Consider the following 20,197-nt stretch of genomic DNA (forward strand, 5'->3'; position numbering starts at 1 on the left):
CACAACAACCCAGAAGACATAGGTGCTATTATTGTCCCTATTTTACAGTTGACAAATCTGAGGCAAATGAAGATTAAGTGACTTGTCCAGGGTCACACAGCTAGGGAATGTCTGAGACCAGATTTGAAGGTCTTCCTCACTCCAGGCCCAGTGCTGTATCTATTACATCACTTACCAGTAGATTTTTATCCTATAGATAAATTATTACAATGGACTTTGCCCCTGGATTATGTTTTGATCTAATTTTTTGATTTTTAATTTATGGAATAAAACAAACATTTCCATAACATAGAACTATAAAAAAGATGATTGTACACGAAACTGCAAATCTACTAAGCCCAACTTGCTATTCCTTTCAAATACCCAAGAAAATTAGGTAAATTGATCAAATTTCCATAGCTGTACAACCAAAATATACAAAATATTAATGATACCACTTTGAGGTATCTTACCATTCAGGTCAAAAGCCACGACAAACAAACTCTAAAACGTCCTGACTTTATTGCACTGATTCTTGGCTGAACATGTGACCATTGGTGGGAGCTTGACCATCTTCTTGTTATAAAGAATTTTTTCATTGTAATATTTGCTGTCAAGTGAGCTGATCTGCAATGCTTTTATTTCCAAAAGTTCTCCTCATTTGTTGTGTCATTTAATTTTCACAATCACCCTATGTAAAAGAAGGGAAACTGAGGCACAGAGAAGCAGTGACCAGCCCAAGGGCATATAAGTGAGCAAAGCTCTTTACTCACCTCTTCCTTTGCCTCCAGCCCCAGAATGAATTGTTCTTTTTTTTTTTTAAGTGAGGCAATTGGGGTTAAGTGACTTGCCCAGAGTCACCCAGCTAGTAGGTGTTATGTGTCTGAGGCCGGATTTGAACTCAGGTCCTCCTGACTCCAGGGTTCTATCCACTATGCCACCTAGCTGCCCCCTGGACTGAATTCTTCTAAATGATGCCACAGCCTTTGCTAGCTCTCCCAAGCGGCTGATGTATACAATTGTCTTTTGTTTTTATTATTTCAGTAATATGACATTTTGAAGCAGAGGCTGTCCTCAAGGATTTTGCTTTCTATTAGGTAGAGGGGAGGAGAGACAACATGCAAACATCTAAGGAAGTGAAAAAAAAAACAACAACTATACAAACTTATTTCCAGGAATATTAAATCGGCTACTGGAGAAAAGAGGGGGATCAAGAAAGGCCAAGCTGAAGGCCAAGGAGGAGACGACACCACTCTGAAGGAAGTGAGGGATTCTGCTGTAAAGGCAAGGGGTCGGCCAAGTGGTTCCCCTTGTCTAAAGTTCCTCCTAGCTCTCTGTCTCTGAGGGTAAGAAGATGCTGCAACGGAGAGAACACTGGGCCGGGAGTCAGGAAGTGCCTATTTCAAATCCTGCCTCAAATATTTGCTAACTGTGTGACCCTGGGCATGTCACTTTACTTCTCTCAGTCTCAGTTTCCTCATCTGTAAAATGGGGATAATAATTGCACCTACTTCATAGAGTTATTGAGAAAACCAAAGATAGCTATATATCTTAAACCTTAAGGCATTATATAAACACTAGTTAATGTTAATATTATTATTGTTGTTGTTTATGTTTGTGCCTAGCATAATGCTTTATATACAGTAGGCCCTTAATTAATGTTTATTGAATGCTGAACATTGAAAGATGTCTCTCTCTAATTTGGGTCAATGGATAAAATCAACAAGCGTTTATTGAGTGCCTACTATAAAAAAATATTATGCTGGACACTCAATGATCATATTCTTGAAAATTGCTTTTAGGTCTGAGCCCAGTGTCCCCCACTCCACCCCAGTTTGTAGTTGGCACATAGAACGTGATATGTTTTCTGATTGACTGGTTTGGTTTTTGGGGTTTTTTTTTTAGGCAGTTGGGGTTAAGTGACTTGCCCAGGGTCACACAGCTAGTTAGTGTCAAGTGTTTGGTCTGAAGCTGGATTGTGAACTCAGGTACTCCCCACTCCAGGGCTGGTGCTCTATCCACTGTGCCACCTAGCTGCCCCTGGTTTGGTTTTTAAACCTTTGATCAGATCCCCCAGAACCAGGGCATGTCAGAGCTGTAAGGGACTCTTAGGGATCATCTCATCTAACCATTCCATTTCACAAACGAGGAAACTGAGGCCTGGAGAGGTTAAGGGAATTGGCCAAGGTCTACCTAGCTGTAGGGAAGAGGTTAGTACCAAGGTCTCCTGGCTCCCAGTCAAGGTAAGTTTGGTGTGTCCAAGCAGAGGCTGCCCAGGTCTAAAGAGGGTTCTGCTAGGGCTTAATCCAATCCTCCACTCCCATAGGGCCAGCACACCAAAGTCCAAATCCCAGCTCTGCCCCTTAGCCTTGGGTAAGTCACTTATATGCTCTAAGCTTCAGTTTCCTCATCTGGAAAATGGGCCTAGTTGGCCTCCAAAGTCCCTCCCAGCTCGACATCTATGCTCCTGTGATTCCTTCTCCAGGACTTACTGCAAAACACGTCACAATTCTTGTGGTTGGGTCTGTGACATAGCCGTTCGCAGGGGACACAGTTGTGCACTAGCAAGTCCCAATACTCTTCCTTCAGGCAGCGTTTCATGGTCCTCCACCATAGGTGAGGCTTGATGGTGGCTGCAAAACAGAAGAGGGATGAGGAGGGCCTGGCTGGGCCACAGGCTGATGGCTTGGTTCACTCTTCACCTAAGAGAGCCTTCTAGAGGCTCCGCTGCTCAAAGCCTGGGATCAGGGGGGTTGCACTTGAAACTCTGGAAATGACCATTATCCAATCCAAGAAGCATTTAGTTATTATGCATTTGGGCAATGCACTGTGACAGGGGTAGAGACACAAAAACAAAATTTTTAAAAGTTCCTGCCTTCAAGAAACTTGCATCCTACTGCAGGAATAGAAAATATAAACTTACATGCAATGTAGTTTTAGGAGGGAAGAAGACAAACAGCAACTAGAATCAGGAAGGGATCCCTAAAGGAGGTGGCATATTCATTATAAGTATTTACGAAGAGCCTACTCTGTCCCAGGTATTGTGTTAGAAGCTATGGGTGGGGGGAAGTAAAAAACAAAACAATTCTTGCCTTCAAGAAGCTTATATTCTACCTAGAAGAAGCAACACAGACACTAAGTTCATATAAAATATATGCGAAGTTATTTTGGGGTACAGAATAGCACTAAGCATGGGGACAAGCATTGGAAAAGGCCTCCATAAGGCACGGGGCAGAGAACACACTCTAGGCATGGGGTGCACCCTGTATAAAGTCATAGGGACAAAAGATGAAACATCTTGTACGAAGCCCAGGAAGTAGGTGGCTGGGCTGGAGCACTGAATGTGAGAGGGAGTCAGATGAAATCAGCCTCAATTTCAAAGGATAGACTGGAACCACTGTGAATTGCTTCAGATGCCAAACTGAGGAATCTGTGTTTTATCTTAGAGGCAATAGGAGCCATGAGCAAGGTCTTGAGCAAGGGAGTGACAAAGTCAGATTTGTGTTTTAGGAATACCAGCTTGACAGCTGTGCGGAAGATGGATTGGAGAGGGAAGAAACTGAGACCTACGGGGCTGTTGCAATAGTCTGAGCAGTGATAAAGACCTGAAGTAACATGGTTGTGGTCAGAGGATTAATGATATCAGGAAGGTGATGTCTTGACTTGCAAGTGAATTGGATTTAAGTGAGGCAGAGCTGTGCAAAGTCATCAGCCTCGCTCTCTCCTCCAGGGTCATCGGAGTCCAGTGGCAAGACATAAATCATAATGACTTGGGCCTCACGGCAACTCTGTGAGGGAGGTGCTGTTACAATCCCCATTTGACAATTGAAGAACCTGAGGTAGAGGTTAAGTGACTTAGCCAGGGTCACACAGCTAGTAAGTGTCTTAGGCCAGACATTTAAACTGCCTGAGTTAATATTTCCTTGAAAAGGGTGAATTAGATGGCTTCAGAGGTCCCTCCCATCTCTAAATCTATGATCCTATAAGAGGCAAGTCACTTAACCTCTCAAGGCCTCAGCTTCCTCATCTGTAAAAGGAGAGAATCAGATGAGATCATCTCTGAGATCCCTCCTAGTTTTAGATTTATAATCCTTTGATTTATAAAATGCTGGCCCTGGGGAAGATGAAGAAATCAAATCCAGTTCTTGCCCCAAGATACTTTCAAATACATTTCGAAGTTGGTCAAATTGTTATTTGTCCTTCATTCTAGAAGAGGACCAGAACATTAGGAAGATGATGCCATGACTTGCAAGTGAATTGGATTTAAGACCTGTGCAAGGTCACCAGTTCTCCTCTGGAGCCATCTGGGTCCAGTGGCCAGATATAGATCAGGATGACTGGAGATGGCCCTGGAAGCAGTGGGAGACGTTGGCCTTTTTAAGCTAAGGTCTTTAACAGGTTTGACTGAGGCAACACCCGGTCAGTGATTAAGACTATGTAAGAAATGAGGCAAAGAATGGCCTCTTTTACTTAGTCAAAAGAAAAAAAATCAGTGTGGGAGGGGAGGACCTTCAGGTCTAGTACACGTTTAAGGTTGTACAAAGAGAAACTTCCTCCTCTTGCAGGGGCTGGAGGATGTTGGGGGGAAGGAGGAGCGTACTGAGTTCAGAACGCCATAGGCTGAGAGATGAGGTCACTGGGATGGTTTTGTTTGATAGCTTATCTTTGCTTCAAGTGACAATTCAAGGGCAGTGGGGAGAATGGCATGCTGGGAAATAACTCAACCACTCTAAAGGATCTGTGAGCTTATTTATGTAGGAATTCCCTGTAGTGATGAAGACCCCAGCCCATCCATGCCAACCCATCCTGTGAGACTCTCATCCATGGTTTCCTTGAGTTCACCATGGTGTGAGTGGGGAGTGAGCCATGCAACATTCCTAGGATTATTTGCTGCATTATTCTTAGGAAATGGATATAATATGAAATATATAACCTATATTGACACGTAAATATATAATATTCATGTGTATAAGTCAATATAAATATGAAAAATAAAAGGTACCAATAAAACTGCACTGACATAACCATTAAGAACCTAAAGTTATTTCCTCCCCATAATTAGGCATGAGAGGAAGACTGTGGAAGCATGATGAAACAGTAGAAAAAGTATGGACTCTGGTGCAGTGGATAGAGTGCTGGGCTTGGAGTCAGGAAGGCTCATCTTGGTGAGTTCAATGCCAGCCTCAGACACTTACTAGCTGTGTGACTCTGGGCAAGTCATTTCACCTTGTTTGCTTCAGTTTCCTCATCCGTAAAAGAGCTGGAGAGGCAAATGGCAAATCACTCCAGCATCTTTGCCAAGAACACTGCAAATGGGGTCATGAAGAGTTGGTCATGACTGAAAAAAATTGAACAACAATGGACCCTGGAGTATGAGGACCTGAGTTCAAATCCCAATGTATGGGCAGCTCATCCACAAAGTAAGAGGGTTAGACTAGATGGTCTCTGAGGTCCCTCCCAGTTCTAGAATTATATTCCTATGAGGTAAAGTATTCTATGCATTGTTTCTTAGCCTTCTCTTTTTTTCATTTTAAAAATAAGTACAAGGAAATTAAAAGATTTTTCTACTGTCCAGGAAAATACTTGACTTAACAAGGCATTGCGGAGTGATAAGTAGTGTCAGACATGGAGTCCAGAGAGCTAGATTTGAATCCTGCCTGTGACATTGACTAACTCTATGACTGTGGACAAGCCTTTTTGCCCATCTGTCAAATGGGGATAGTCCTATTCATCCTGCCCACCTCCCAACATTCTCATGAAGAAAGTGCTAGCACAAATCGTATCTAGGTTACATAAAGATTTAAATTATTATGATTATTGAAAGTTTAAAATAATTATTGGTGGCTTTCTAGCTTATTCCAGAACCATAGCATCAGCAAGGACCTTGGAGTCTACTAGTCCAAAATCCTTGAAGCGGGAATCCCCTTGACAGCCTCCCCAGCATGGGGTCATCCAGTCTCCATTTGAAGACCTTCAATGAGAGAGGACTCACTGCCTCCTGAACCAGTCCATTCCACCCTGGGAGGCTCTAATTTCTGGGAAGTATTCCCCCTAGGAATCAGCCCCTCTTCCATTTCTATCCATTGCTCGTTGGCCTTCCCTCTGGGGCTAAGCATGTCAAGTACTTGAGGACAGCTCTCATGTACACAAGTCTTCTCTTTTCTAGGCTACATAGCCTTATTTCTTTCGATATGATTACTGATCTAGAGCTAGATAGAACCTTACAGGCCATGTAGTCTAGTCCCGCACTACCCCCCCCATTTTACAGATGAAGGGACCACGGCCCAGAGAACTGAAATGATTTGTCCAAGGTCACACTGGTGGTGTCAGAAGTGGCTTTGAATCCTCTGTCTCCAAAGGCAGTGCCACTGCTTCCTCATCACGTGGTCTCTGTGCCTCTCCTATAGGTCACGTTGGCTTAGCCCCCATCAGAAACGGCAGCTCCTCAAGGGTATGGATTGTTTCATTCTTTGTCTCTGTATCCTCTCAAACCTAGCACGTAGCAAGTACCTAATAAATGCTTGCTGTTTGCTTAATTGTCAATACTCTTCCTAAAATGAATCGCCCAGGTATTTATTATTCCCATTTTGCAGATAAGGAAACAAAGGCTCTGAATTATCAACTAACTTCCCTCAAGTAACACACTATGATATCTTAGGTAGGATTCAAATCTAGGCTTCCTTGCTCCCAAACTAGTGCTCTATCCACTCAGCCATATTGCCTCCCACAAACATTGGCTGTGATACTCCAGATGTGCCTTGGCCAAAGGTACAGAATGCCTATCATTTCCTTCTCTCTAGACACAATATTTCTGTTAAGTCTAAGATGGCAATGACACTTTTGGCTGCCATCTTGTACCATTGATTCATATTGAGTATATAGCTCACTGTAAGCCCAGATCTTTTTTATAGGAACTTATATTTAAGCAGTTTGTTTGTCTAAACCCAATTCAGGTATGTGGTTGGCTAGCAGTAACACCTAACCAAAGCCTATCTTCATATTCAGCTTATAGAAATCTCCACCTCTCTGAACTTAAAGCACTCAGTGTCTAGATCACTCATTAAAAACATTATCTATCAGTCTATCTATCTATCTTTCTACCTATCTATCTATCCACATACAAATACACACACACACACACACACACACACACATACACACACACATATTTGCCAAATACAAGGTTGTAACCAGAGCAGGGGAACCAAGGTTTTTTCCCAGAGAGTCAACAGCTTGTAGAGTGGGTACTTCTTCCCACTAGCAGTCCTTGGGACCAGCAACCCAGGCCTCAAGGTCTTAGCACCTATCTCGTACCACTATCATCCTCCTCTACCTCCTCCTTAGGGTCTGAGAACTGTTGGCTATGCTCCTGGGTCATGGGCCATAATTCCTGGGAGACAAGCTATCTCCCCTTGTGCTACAACTGCACCTGAGATGCACCATCCATTGTGGCAGTCTCACCAACTGAATTTGCCCTGGGTGCAAGAGTGATAAGTCTGGCTGAATGAAAAACAAAATGGCAAAGCTCTGGTGTGCTAAAAATAGCCAACACACAAAAGCAGAGGCAGAAAAATACAAGGCTGGGAACATCTGAGTCTACCCTGTAGTCTCAATTCTCTAGCTTATCTATCCCCCACATATATTGGTATGTCTTTATGTATGTATAGATATCTAAATCTAATGAATGTACATATATATGTAATGTATATTTGTGTGTGTGTATATCATGAGTCATTATAAGTCATTCAGAGCAGACAGATGCTTCGTGCCCAAGTCTACTTGGATTCATGTCCAGGTAGGGACAGGATCATTTTATGCCGTGCCATCAGTTATCTTCATGACCATCCACCCCCCTCAGTGATCAACATTTTTCTGTGTGCCTGTCGGTCATTCGGGTTATGGGCTATAGGAATTCTAGAAAAGGACCCATTCCCTGTCCTCATGGGCATAAACTGAGAGAAACATCAGATTAGATTAGATTAGATTAGATTAGATTAGATTAGATTAGATTAGAACGAGCTTCTGGCTGAGTATGGGGAGACCCACAGACTTAGCCAAGACTCTGCTGTGAACTTGCTGTAGGATGTAAAGCAAGTCCCTTCCTTTCTCTGGGCCCCAGTTTCCCCCTTTGGGAAATGAGGGCAGTCTAAGGAAGTGACCTCTAAGGCCCTTTCTAGCTCTGTCATTCTAGAATTCTGACCAAAGTGAGCCAGGGGAGGCACCGGGGGACTGTCGAAAGCATTCTGAGGACTTGGGTGCCAGTTCCACCTTTGATACTTGCTACCTACTCGGAGGAGCTCCTCAACCCTCCCTGGGCCCAGCTGTCTCATCTGTAAAATAAAGGAGCAAGACAAGATGGCAGCCCATTCACTTCTACATCTGATGTTTGACATACTGGCACCACGCTGACAACCAGTATTGCCTAAACTTTCTGCAGGTTAAAGAAAAGTTTTTGGTTGGTTTTTTTTTTTACATTTCCCATTTCTCATTAGCTTCTCTTTCCTCTTCTTCCTTGCCCTAATGGTTTGTGGCCCACTGGGTCCCTGTCTTTTCCAAAGGTTCAGAAAGAAGGTAGACCTAACCTTCAAGGTCAAAACCAAGAAGGCCTTGCTCCCCTCTCCTACTTTCATGAGACCAAGGAGGGAAAGGAATGAATTTGGTTGCCCTGTGCTCCCCAGGCTACAGTAATAGACCATAATCCCTCATGTTTATAGAGCACATCTAGCTTTGAAAACAATTTTCCCAATCATTATCTAGTATGGTGTAATGCCAAAACTTGGATTTTGAGACAGAGGACCTTGGGTCTCATCTCAGACTCACAGTATTTGCTACCCATGTAACTTTGGGCTAGTCCTTTCACCTCTCTGGGCCAGATGGCCTTCCTTCCAGCTCTAAAGCTCTGATCCTATCATCTCCTTTATGGGTGCTAAGTTATAATTAGAACCCTCCAGTCTGGCATCTGCCTTGAACTACGCCAGCAGAGCTCTGTAGGAACTTCGCTATTCCCCGCTGAACCTCTGGGCTGTCTTCCAGACCTAAAATATCTCTGAGCCTCACACAGCTCCCAAGACAATCCCATTTCCATCAAGTCAACTCTGCTTCCCTCACCCCAACTCCCATTCTCACTCCCATGTGGCCACTTCCCCGTCCCTGATTTCCCACACAGAGTCAAGTAAGATACTCACGTCTCTTCTTCCGCAAAAGGTTATGCTCTCACCTCGATCTACTTCTGCTCCCTCACAAGGAACTGCAGTCCCAGGCCTTACCCATTACTCAGTAGGTTTATTATTAGCCTTAGATTTGATTAGTGTCTGTGCTGTATGTTTCCTGGGTTTTTCCCCTAAACTTTTAATATGTAAATCAGGCATGGGCCTGACCATGAATACTTTTCGATGCACATGTAATCTCTAGGGCACATTAGAGCTGGGAGCTTAGACGTGTCCAGTGAATCTGATCCAAGTCCATCATATATCTATGGAATGCGTACTATACTAGGCACCTTATTCAGGCAGCTAGGTGGTACAGTGGATAGAGCGCCGGGCCTGAAGTCAGAAAGACTCATCTTCTTGAGTTCAAATCTGGCCTCATACAGTTACTAGCTGTGTGACCCTGGGCAAGTCACTTAACCCAGTTTGCCTCAGTTTCCTCAAATGAGCTGGAGTGGGAAATGGCAAACCGCTCCAGTATCTTTGCCAAGAAAACCCCAAATGGGGTCACGAAGAGTTAGAACAAGACCTGGCTCCCCCCTGGTGACACAGTCCTGCTGACTACTACCTTTTCCAGTAGGGCTGCCACTTTCACTCATGCTCATCAAAGGGGAGTCAGCATATTCCTTACTCTCCTTTATCATTTATAGACTGTCCCTCCACCCCCATCACCACATGAGCAACCTTTCCTCCTGCTGTCATCTTATTTCTATCTTCACAACATCCCTCCTGTTCGTCCCCTTCTTTGCATTCACACAGCCACCACCCTAGTGCAGGGCCTTTACCCCTATACTTCTCTGCCTCCAGTCTTTCCCTGCTCCAATCCATCTCCCAATCAGCTATCAAAATGATCTTCCTTGGGAGCAGCTAGCTGGCACAGTGGATAGAACACCAGCTATAGAGTCAGGAGGTCCTAAGTTCAAATTCGGCCTCAGACACATAACACTTGCTAGCTGTGTGACTCTGGGCTTAACCCCATTGCCTAGTCAAAAAAAAAAATGATCTTCCTCAAATACAGGTCTGACCTCACCACCCCTGTAACTCCTGTGCCTCCCTATTACCTCCAGGATCAAATATAAAATCCACTGTTTTGCCATTTAAAGCCCTCCACAACCTGGCTCCTTTCTGCCTTTGTAGTCTTCTGATACTTTACTCCCCTCCCACCGACACTGGTCACCTTGCTGTGTCTCACACACAATACTCCATCTCTCATTTGCTTCCATGCCTTTGCACTGGCCATCCCCCATACCTGGAATGCTCAGCCCTCTCACCTCCACTTTCTAGCTGCCCTGATTTCTTTTTTTTTCTTTTGGGGAAGCAATTGGGGTTAAGTAACTTGCCCAGGGTCACACAGCTAGTAAGTATCAAGTGTCTGAGGCCGCATTGGAACTCAGGTCCTCCTGACTCCAGGGCCAGTGGGGGAGTTTTGAGGAAGCCACAAATGACACATGAAGGTCAGCAATTGACATAGAAAATGTTTAGAAACTCAGAAATGCATAAAGTATATGTATAGTATTATATAATATCAACATATTTTATCTTTTAATACCATAATAATTCTGACTTCTCTGGTACAAAGGGAGGGCTAAAAATTTTTACACAGATTTTTCAGGTGGGGGGAGGGGCATGCCCCTAACTCTCCCTTCCCCTCCCCCCCCCATGTGGAAGGGATAACTGTATTTCCATTTTGTACATAGTTGTTTGCATGTTGTCTTTCCCATTAGATAGTGAGCTTCTGGGTTTTGGCTTTTTTTTTTGCCTCTATTTGTATGCTCAACACTTAACATAGTGCCTGGAACTAAATAAATACTTAATAAATAATTAACAAAGTACAGAAATCAGAACCATTGGGAAAAGCACAGTTCTTAAAACTACAAGAGCTAGATTCAAACACCAGCTGTGATGCTTACTGGCTAAGTAATTTTGAGTACAGTCACTTCACCTCAGTTTCCTCAACTGTAAAATGAAGATAATAACAGTGCTATCACACAGGGTTGTTGTGAAGATCCAATGAGATAATATTTGTTAGGGGAAAAAAAACACTTTGCACAGTACCTGGCACGTAGTAGGAACTTTATAAATGCTTCTTCCCCTCCCCCCTTTATCCTAGTCATTCCTATGTTACCTGTGTCCCAAGGTTTTTGTGAAGATGGAAGTGAAATCAAGTCTGCACTCTGCTAGGACTACGAAAAAGCCTCCAGACCTGGAGACAGACGATGAAGAAAGAGTTCAACTCAGAGGTGCCAGCATTTCATAGATACCTCCAATACACAGAGGTTCCCAGAGCCCATGGCCATGCTACAATCAAGGCTGAGGCTGACTTATCCTCCAAATACTGGGTTTTTAATTCTTGCTTCTTCACTTTTTTTCAGGGAGGAGGGGAAGAAAAGGATGGGGAAAAGGGAGAATTCTTTTTTTGGGGGGGGTTGGGTTTTTTTTTTATTAGTTTACTTTCATTTATCAACAATCACTTCCATGTGCTTTTGAGTTTAAAATTTTTCTCCCCCTTCCTCCCCACCGCCCTCCCCAAGATGGTGCACAATCTGATATAGGCTATACATTTACATTCCTATTAAACATATTTTCACATTAGTGATGTTGTAAATAAGAATTAGAACCAATAGGAGGAACAACCAGAAAGAGGAAACAAAACTAAACAGAAGAGGAAAAAAAATAGCAAATAGTATGCTTCGATCTGCATTCAAACTCCATAGTTCTTTCTTTCTTTGGATGTGGATTTTCCAACAGGAGGCCTTTGGAGATGTCTTAGATCCTTGTATTGCTGAGAAGGGTTAAGTTTATCAATATTAGTCATCGTACAACGTGGCTGTTACTGTGTACAATGTTCTCCTGGTTCTGCTCCCTTCACTCAGCATCAGACCATACAAGTCTTTCCAGGTTTTTCTGAAGTCAGCCTGTTCATCATTTCTTATGGAACAATAGCATTCCATTCCATTCATATACCACAGCTTGTTCAACCATTCTTCAGTTGATGGGCATCCTCTCAATTTCCAATTCTTTGCCACCACAAAAAGAGCTGCTATGAATATTTTTGTACATGTGGGTCCTTTTCCCATTTGTATGATCTCTTTGAGGTACAGCCCTAGAAGTGCTATTGCTGGGTCAAAGGGTATGCCCATTTTTATAGCCCTTTGGGCACAGTTCCAAATTGCTGTCCAAAATGGTTGGATCATTTCACAACTCCACCAACAATGCATTAGTGTTCCAATTTTCCCACATCTTCTCCAATATTTATCATTTTCTTGTTTTGTCATCTTGGCCAATCTGGTAGGTGTAATGTGATACCTCAGAGTTGTTTTGATTTGCATTTCTCTAATCAATAATGATTTAGAGCATTAAATCTTTTGTTTTTAAAAACTAATTAATATTATATTGAGCCCCCCCCCAAAAAAATCTACCTCATCAAAATACCTTTTCTTCACTTATTTCTGTAAATGTTACATCCAAGCTCCTTGAGGGCAGGGGCTAGTTTTTGTGTTATTTTGCATTCTCAGTGCCTAACACATAGTAGGTACTAAATAAATGCTTATTGAATGAATGGAAAAGCATTTATTAAGCACTTACTATGTCTTATTTCTGACAAATATTGACTGCGTGACCCTGGACAAGTCACTTAATCTCTCAATGCTCTAGAGATATGAACCAGAATTTGGGGAAGGGTCTTTTTCATCATGTGGGGAGGGGAATACTATGGAAGATAAAGTGAGACAGCAAGAGGTAAATTGGGGAGGTTGGAGGGGAAAAAGACTGTTAGAAGCCATCTTTCCACCCCAATTAGAATCCCTTGCTTCCTTCCAAACCCTCCCCAGGGGATGCCTTCTCCATGGAGATCCTTGATTCCCCAGATGTCAGTGCCCTCCCCCTCACAAAAACTTTAGATTGTATTTATTTTGCATGTTTTTTTTAGGCAATTGGGGTTAAGTGACTTGCCCAGGACCACACAGCTAGTAAATGTCAACTGTTTGGTCTGAGGCCGGATTTGAACTCAGGTCCTTCTGACTTCAGGGCTGGTGCTCTATCCACTGTACCACCTAGCTGCCCCTTAATAAATTTTTGGTTGAGTGATTGACTGAGAATTTGGAGGTACCTTAGAGATCATCCAGGCATCTAGTGGTTTAGTAAACAGAGCACCAAACTCGGAAGCAGGAAGACCTGAGTTTGAATTCTGCCTCAGACTCTATTCTTGAGACCCCTGGTCAAGCCCCTTTACCTCTCTGCCTCAGTTTCCTCATCTGCATAATGGGTATCATAATAGCATCTACTGTATAGAGTTGTATCAAGGATCCAATGTGATGGTATTTGTCAAGTCCTTTGCAGACCTTAAAGTCCTTCACACACGTTGGGTATTATTAGTCTAATCCCTTCTTTTTACAAGAAGAAAACTGAGAGTGAGAGAGGAAATGACTTGCCTCAGGTCACAATGAGTTAGTGGCAAAGCCAGAATTAGAATTACGGTCTTCAGAGCCTTGGTTTATTCATTTTATCTTCATGCAAAATGGTCAGACTGGGCTGAAACAACTAAGTCTATCTATCCTATTTTCCAAGATAGTTTTCTGGCTAGAGAATCATTACATTTCAGCCAAACCATCTCAATTCTATCCATGCCTGAAATAGGCTCCCACCATCCTCTCCCCACCCCATCTCCACTTTTTGAAATCTTTTCCTTCCTTCAAACCCAGTGCTGTGCTCCATTTCTTTCCCTCCAGCTGAAAATTACCTCTCCCTCTGGGGCAGCTAGGTGGTGCAGTGGATAGAGCACTAACCCAGGAGTCAGGAAGACCTGAGTTCATAATCCAGCCTCAGACACTTAATACTAGCTGTGTGACCCTAGTCAAGTCACTTAACCCCAACTACCTCACCAAAAAAAAAAAAAAGAAGAAGTAGGGGACTAGAAGTGTTGCCTTTCTCAGTCGATCTTAGGATCATAGATTTAGATTAGATTAGATCCATTAGAGGCCATCTAATCTAACTACCTCACTTTACAGTAGAGGAAACTGAGGCCCAGAGTGATTATGTTGCTTGCCTGAAGTCACAGAGGTAATCTGAGATGGAATTTGAACACAGGTCCTCTGACTCCAAGACAAAGGGGGAGAGGGGGAGTACACTAATCATTATACAACTAGTATACTGCAGAAGCCACAGATGTCACGTGAAGGCCAGCAGATGACACAGAAAATGTTTAGAAACTCAGAATGCATAAAATATATGTATAGTATTGTATAATATCAACATATTTTATGTTTTAATACCATAATAAATGTCAATAAGACAGTCAATAAATATTTATTAAGTACCTACTAGTGCCTGGCATTGTGCTAAGTGCTGGGGATACCAGGAAAGACAAAAGACAGCCCCTCCCAAGAGGAGCTTGAAATCCGACAATCTATAGCTAGCTCCCTATTTCCAGGTATTTTAATTCACACTATTCAAAATTTTAATTTTGTAAAAATAGAGTAATTGGCTCTTGACCACCAGCCCAATGGAAACATGTAGTGCAAATTTGTGTAATAAGACCAGTTCCCAGGACCGTACATTATTTATCAGTACTCCTTGGAAACTAGCTGTGCCATGATGCATTGGTTAGGTTTGCCAGGCTATTTCCCCCCTTTCTTTTGAATCCTTTGTTGCAGGGGGTGGCTCTCTAGGAGAAGGGGTAACAATCATATTTGGAAATGAAAATAATGTCAAAACAAATTATATCAATAGAAATTTAAAAGAAAGAAAATCCAGTGGGATGAAACGAATCAGATGGTTATGCTCCAAGCGTATTATTCAAATCAAATGACCAATGGAACATGCTCTGCCCTCAATACCAATCTTTCTCTCTCTCTCCCCCTCTCTCTCCTTCTCTCTCTGTCTCTGTCTCTGTCTCTCTCTTTCTCTGTGTGTGTGTGTGTGTGTGTGTGTGTGTGTGTGTGTGTGCAGGTGCTGAAGGTTTCCTTCAGCTCACTCATTCTGAAACCTTCCTCTTCTGGGTGCACTCCCCTGAGGAAACACTGTTCTAATTATAAGCTCCCAAGGTCAAGGTGACCAAATAATTTTGGGATCCAAAGCAAAACATTCTTTCACATCTCGAGTCCTCCCAGACTGCCATGTTTCTTTACTTTACAAGATGTGGTCTAAAAAGGTCTGGGTCAATGGGCCATTTCTCTCCTCTGGAGAATTCCCTTTTAGGTGAGGAGAGCTGATCTTTTGAATGCCCAAGGTAGCTTGTTTTCAGATTTCCCCAGAGTTCCCCCATTTTGGCTCTCTTCTCCCTATGGGCCAACACAGCCTATTGATATTACTATACCTCTGATGTAACTCTTTTTCAGGGAAATGAGTAAGCTGAAAACAAGAGTATTCAAATGACGATGGTCAGGCCACTTGAAAGTCCAGCAAAATCCCTTGTTTTCATTATTGCTATTTATGGTTTCCCACCATTTACAGATTTCATCCCCACCCACTCATCCAGGCCCATTGAACTTGCTAGTCTTTTAATTCTGCCAATTTGCATTCTTTCCACTTTATTTGGCAAAATTGGCCTTGAAGACCAGGTAGTTTTTTTGTTTTTGTTTCTAAAGAAGTGGGGCTTACCTTTTTTTATGGGATGAAACTATTTTTTATTTCTCTTAAGCCTTCAAATCATCTTGGAATAATTACAGAGTCATAGCTTTAGAGTTGATAGGGCTGGTAGAGGTCATCTAGCCTAATTCCCTCATTTTACAGCTGATAAGTCCCAGAGAGGGTGACTTGTTAAGTTTACTACAGATTGTTAAGTTATTAACAGCTAATCAGTTAATTTTAAATAATGAATTTAAAAGTATTTATTAAGTACTAACAGCCAGGCACTGTGCTAAGCACTTAAGAATGGAAATACAAGCAAAGGATCATCCATGTCTTAGCTTTCAAGGAGTTTACGTCCTAATGGAGATGATAACCTCCTAAAGGGGCTGGAAAGGATGAGACCTCTATGTGGTGACATGGTTTGGGACGGCCAGGAAGTGGCAAGACAGCCTAACTCTGAACAAGACAAACCTAGAGCTCACCTATCAGAGCCCCATGGTCGATATCTGGCCACTGGACCTAGATGGCTCTGGAGGAGAGAGTTGAGGCTGGTGACTTTGCACAGCCCTCCCTCACTTAAACTTAATTCACTTGCATGTCATGGCATCACCTCCCTGATGTCGTGGTCCTCTTTGAGAATGAAGGACAAACAGGAAGCAGATCCCAGGGCAAAACTGTGGGAGGGGAATGAAGAGAGAAAGACAGAGGGTGGGCAGCAAGGTTTGGAAATGACTGCTGATTCTGTGACCCCTAAAATGGTGAGGGGTTGCTTGAGGAGGGGGTAGTTAATGACTCCCACTTTGTAACTGGATGGTGAGTGCTTACGACATTTTTTTTTGCTTTTTTTTTTCCGATTACGACATTTTTTAAGAAAAGCAGTATCCTCTACCTCCAATTGTCCTTATAGACGCTTACTCAGCTAATATCCATTCTGAGGTGAAGGGAACTATAACCCTTACCAGTTTATATTTTGCGATGGGGGCCATCTCCAGTCGTCTTGATCTATATCTGGCCACTGGACCCAGATGGCTCCGGAGGAGAAAGTGAGGCTGGTGACTTTGCATAGCCCTACTCACTTAAATCCAATTCACTTGCAATGTGAGTCTTCCTGATGTCATGGTCCTCTTCTACAACAAAGGACAAACAACGACAACAATTTGCTACAATCTGCAATATTGTATCACTAATTCCCCATCACCACCCATTCCCAAAGAGTATGAAATACTAATTTTATTATCCTGAGAAAACGGGCTCTGATTTCTCCTTCCTTCCTTAATGAATTCACTGTGATCATGGCTCTGAGTTTCTTTCCTTCCCATCTCCTGTCCTCATATCTGGGGACTTCAACATACAGACTGATACTCCCTCAAATACCCTGACTGTGGCATAGTGGATAGAGCACTGGACCTAGAATCAGGGAGACCTCTGTCCAAATCTGGCCTCAAACACTTATCAGTTATACAAAGCTGGACAAGTCACACTTCTGTGTGCCTTAGTTTCCTGATCTATAAAATGGGGATAACATCCCCCAGGACTGTTGTGAGAATAAATGGAGATCATATTTGTAAGGCAAATTCGCAAACCTTAAAGTGTTATATAAATGCTGGCTAGTACTACTACCACCACCACCACCACCACCACCACTACCACTACCACTACTACTACTACCACTACCACTACCACTACTACTACTACTACTACTGCTACTGCTACTACTACTACTAACTACTATTACCCCACCCTCCTCATTTGCAGATGGGGATGGTCATACCTTTGATTCTGCTATCACCTACAACTGTTCTATTTCCATGCTCACCAATTCTGAAATTCCTTTATCTGAGCAGAATCTTTTCTCATTCCATCTTTCTCTATGCCTTGTGACCCTTGACCTTGTTCATCATCTTCAACATCACCTCCATGCCTTCCACCTCCCAGTTCTTTCCTAAGCTATTGCTCCTGAACTAGCTATGGTCTTCTCCCTTCTCTGGCTCTAACCCTTGGTGACCCAACTCCACTCTACTCTGCAACTCTGCCGCTTTATCCTATGGCCATTTTTGCCTCACCAAATCCCAACCCTGTCTTACTCCCAATTTGTGCCTCGTTCAGTCCTATTCACGTGCTGCTGAAGGGAGCGGGAGGAAATCACAAAACCGTGCTATTGTCACAGCTAAAGAAAGTTATGTCTTAAACTACACACCAATTATCACCTGTCTATCAGGAGGTAGGCAACATGTCATCATGAGTCCTCAGGAATTAGGGTTGCTCACCTTCAACTCCTCACTCCCACTTGTCCCACATATCCAATCTCTTGCCATATGCTTTTGTTTCTGCCTTTGCAACACATCTCATAAACATCTCTTTCTGTCCATCTACAAAGCCACTACTATGTTGCTGCTCAGTCGTTTTTAATTGTGTCCTAATCTTGGTGACCCCATTTAGGATTTGTTGGCAAAGATACTCGAGTGGTTTTCCATTTCCTCACCTAGCTCATTTTACAGATGAGGAAACTGAGGCAAACAGGGTTAAGTGACTTGCCCAGGGTCACACAATTAGTAAGTGTCTAGGGCTATATTTGAACTCAGGAAGATGAGTCTTCCTGACTCCAAGCCAGGCTTGTCGTTTTGCCATCTTGCTGCCCAGCCACTCTTCAGGCCCTTATCATCTCTCTCTCACAAACATTATTTCGATAACATCGAGTCTCTCCCCATTCCAACCCATCCTCCATTCAGCTGCTAAAGTGATCTTAGAAAAGTGCAGGTCTGAAAAAATAAAAACAAAACAAAACAATAATAAAAATGCAGGTCTGACCATGTGGTACCCCCTCCAGGATCAATGAAAAAGGCCTTCACGAGTTCAAATCCAGCTTCAGATACTTGACACTAGCTGTGTGACCCTGGGCAAGTCACTTAACCCTGATTGCCTCACCAAAAAGCAAAAAAAACCCAACAAACCCTTCACATCGTGGCCCCTTCCTCCCTCTCCTATCTTGACTCCCTCCCTCCCCCACACTCTATGATTCAGTGCCACCAGTCTTCTTGAGGGTCTTCACATGTTGGACATGATCCTCCCTCTCCATGTCTTTGCACTGACTGTCCCCCCTGTTTGGAACGTTCTGTTCCCTAGTTTCTGCCTCTTGGCTTCCCTGGATTCTTTCAAGACTCAGCTCAAATCCTACTTTCTGCAGGAGACCTTTCCCGTTCTTCCTGCCTTCCCCTCTCAGATCACCTTCCACCTATTCTTTATATTTTGTGCGTACCCAGTTATTTACATGTTGTCTCCCAGGTTAGGTGGAAGCTCCATGAGGGCAGGGATCATCTTTTTGCCTTTTTCTGTATCTCCAGTTCTTATCACATAGCAAGCATTTAATAAATGCTGGGCAGCTAAGTGGTACCATAATGCATAAGCACCCAGGCCTGGAGTCAGGAAGATTTCTCATCCTCAGTTCAAATCTAGCCCCAGGCACGTACTAGCTGTGTGACCCTGGGCAAGTCACTTAACCGTGTTTGCCTCAGTTTCCTCATCTGTAAAATGAGCTGAAGGGGCAGCGAGGCAGCACAGTGGATAGGGCACCAGCCCTGGAGTCAGGAGGATCTGAGTTCAAATCTGGCCTTAGACACATAACACTTACTAGCTGTGTGACCCTGGGCAAGTCACTTAACCCCATTACCTAGCAAAAAAAAAAAACAAGAAACAAAAAAAAAAATTAGCTGGAGAAAGAAATGGCAAACTACTCCAGTATCTCTGCCAAGAAAACCCTGAGTAGAAACCCCAGATGGGGTCACAAAGAGTCAGACACAGCAATAAATACTGACTGACTGATTGACTCTTTAACTCCTTTTGGGGTTACTGGGTAGTAATGCATTGCACATGATAAAACTATTAGATTTAGAGCTGGAAGTCAAAGCTCTAGGTCATCTAATCTAGAGCTCAAACGTTGTCTAATCCAACCCCTTCATCTTAGAGATGGAGAAACTGAAGCTAGACATGTGAAGTGTGACTTAGCTGAGGTCACACACGTAGTAACAGGCAGAGTCATAATTTGAACTCAGATCCCCTGTGTCTAAAGCTCTCTTTTCCACTGCACCACGCTGCCTCCTGGCGCTTAATTAAATGCTTATTGAATTAACTGAATGGATTTGACTAACAAATCTCATGGGTTTTAGATCTATCAGGACAGAAAGGAAAGAGGACTCTTTCACTTTAAAAAAAAAACTACATTAAAAGTTACTTGTAACCTCTACTTTAAGATCTTTCTTCTCTTAGACTGGAGATATGGTAATGAGCTAATTTGCATGTGGATTTCAGGAGGGGAAAATGTGAAATTCACTGGTGCAGGAACACCAAGAGGAGAGACTTGTCAGGGTTCCCCTTTCCCCTCAAGCATTATTTAACCTCTGGTTCTGTCTGTCATCGCCGAAGCAGCTTCCTTGCTCATCTAATTTTAA

The 20,197-nt window shown here is 43.0% G+C and overlaps 1 protein-coding gene across 2 annotated transcripts in view; it reads right to left on the reverse strand.

The window, feature by feature from the left end:
* The window catches only part of TNFRSF13B (TNF receptor superfamily member 13B), a 36,017-nt gene extending 26,723 nt beyond the window's left edge, over positions 1-9,294 (reverse strand). The window contains exons 1-2 of one of the 2 annotated variants that reach the window (XM_021008549.2): positions 9,165-9,294; positions 2,472-2,612 (exon numbers count right to left, since the gene is read on the reverse strand). In XM_021008549.2, coding sequence (XP_020864208.1) covers positions 2,472-2,580 — 109 coding nt within the window. In that variant the 5' untranslated portion in view covers positions 2,581-2,612; positions 9,165-9,294. The remainder of the gene's footprint in view (positions 1-2,471; positions 2,613-9,164) is intronic. The other variant, XM_021008550.2, reaches the window with a different exon arrangement.
* Positions 9,295-20,197: the final 10,903 nt, after the last annotated feature.

Source organism: Phascolarctos cinereus, unplaced genomic scaffold (genome assembly GCF_003287225.1).
Source record: "Phascolarctos cinereus isolate Bilbo 61053 unplaced genomic scaffold, phaCin_HiC Scaffold_4;HRSCAF=312, whole genome shotgun sequence".
In the NCBI taxonomy this organism is placed as follows: Eukaryota; Metazoa; Chordata; class Mammalia; order Diprotodontia; family Phascolarctidae; genus Phascolarctos; species Phascolarctos cinereus.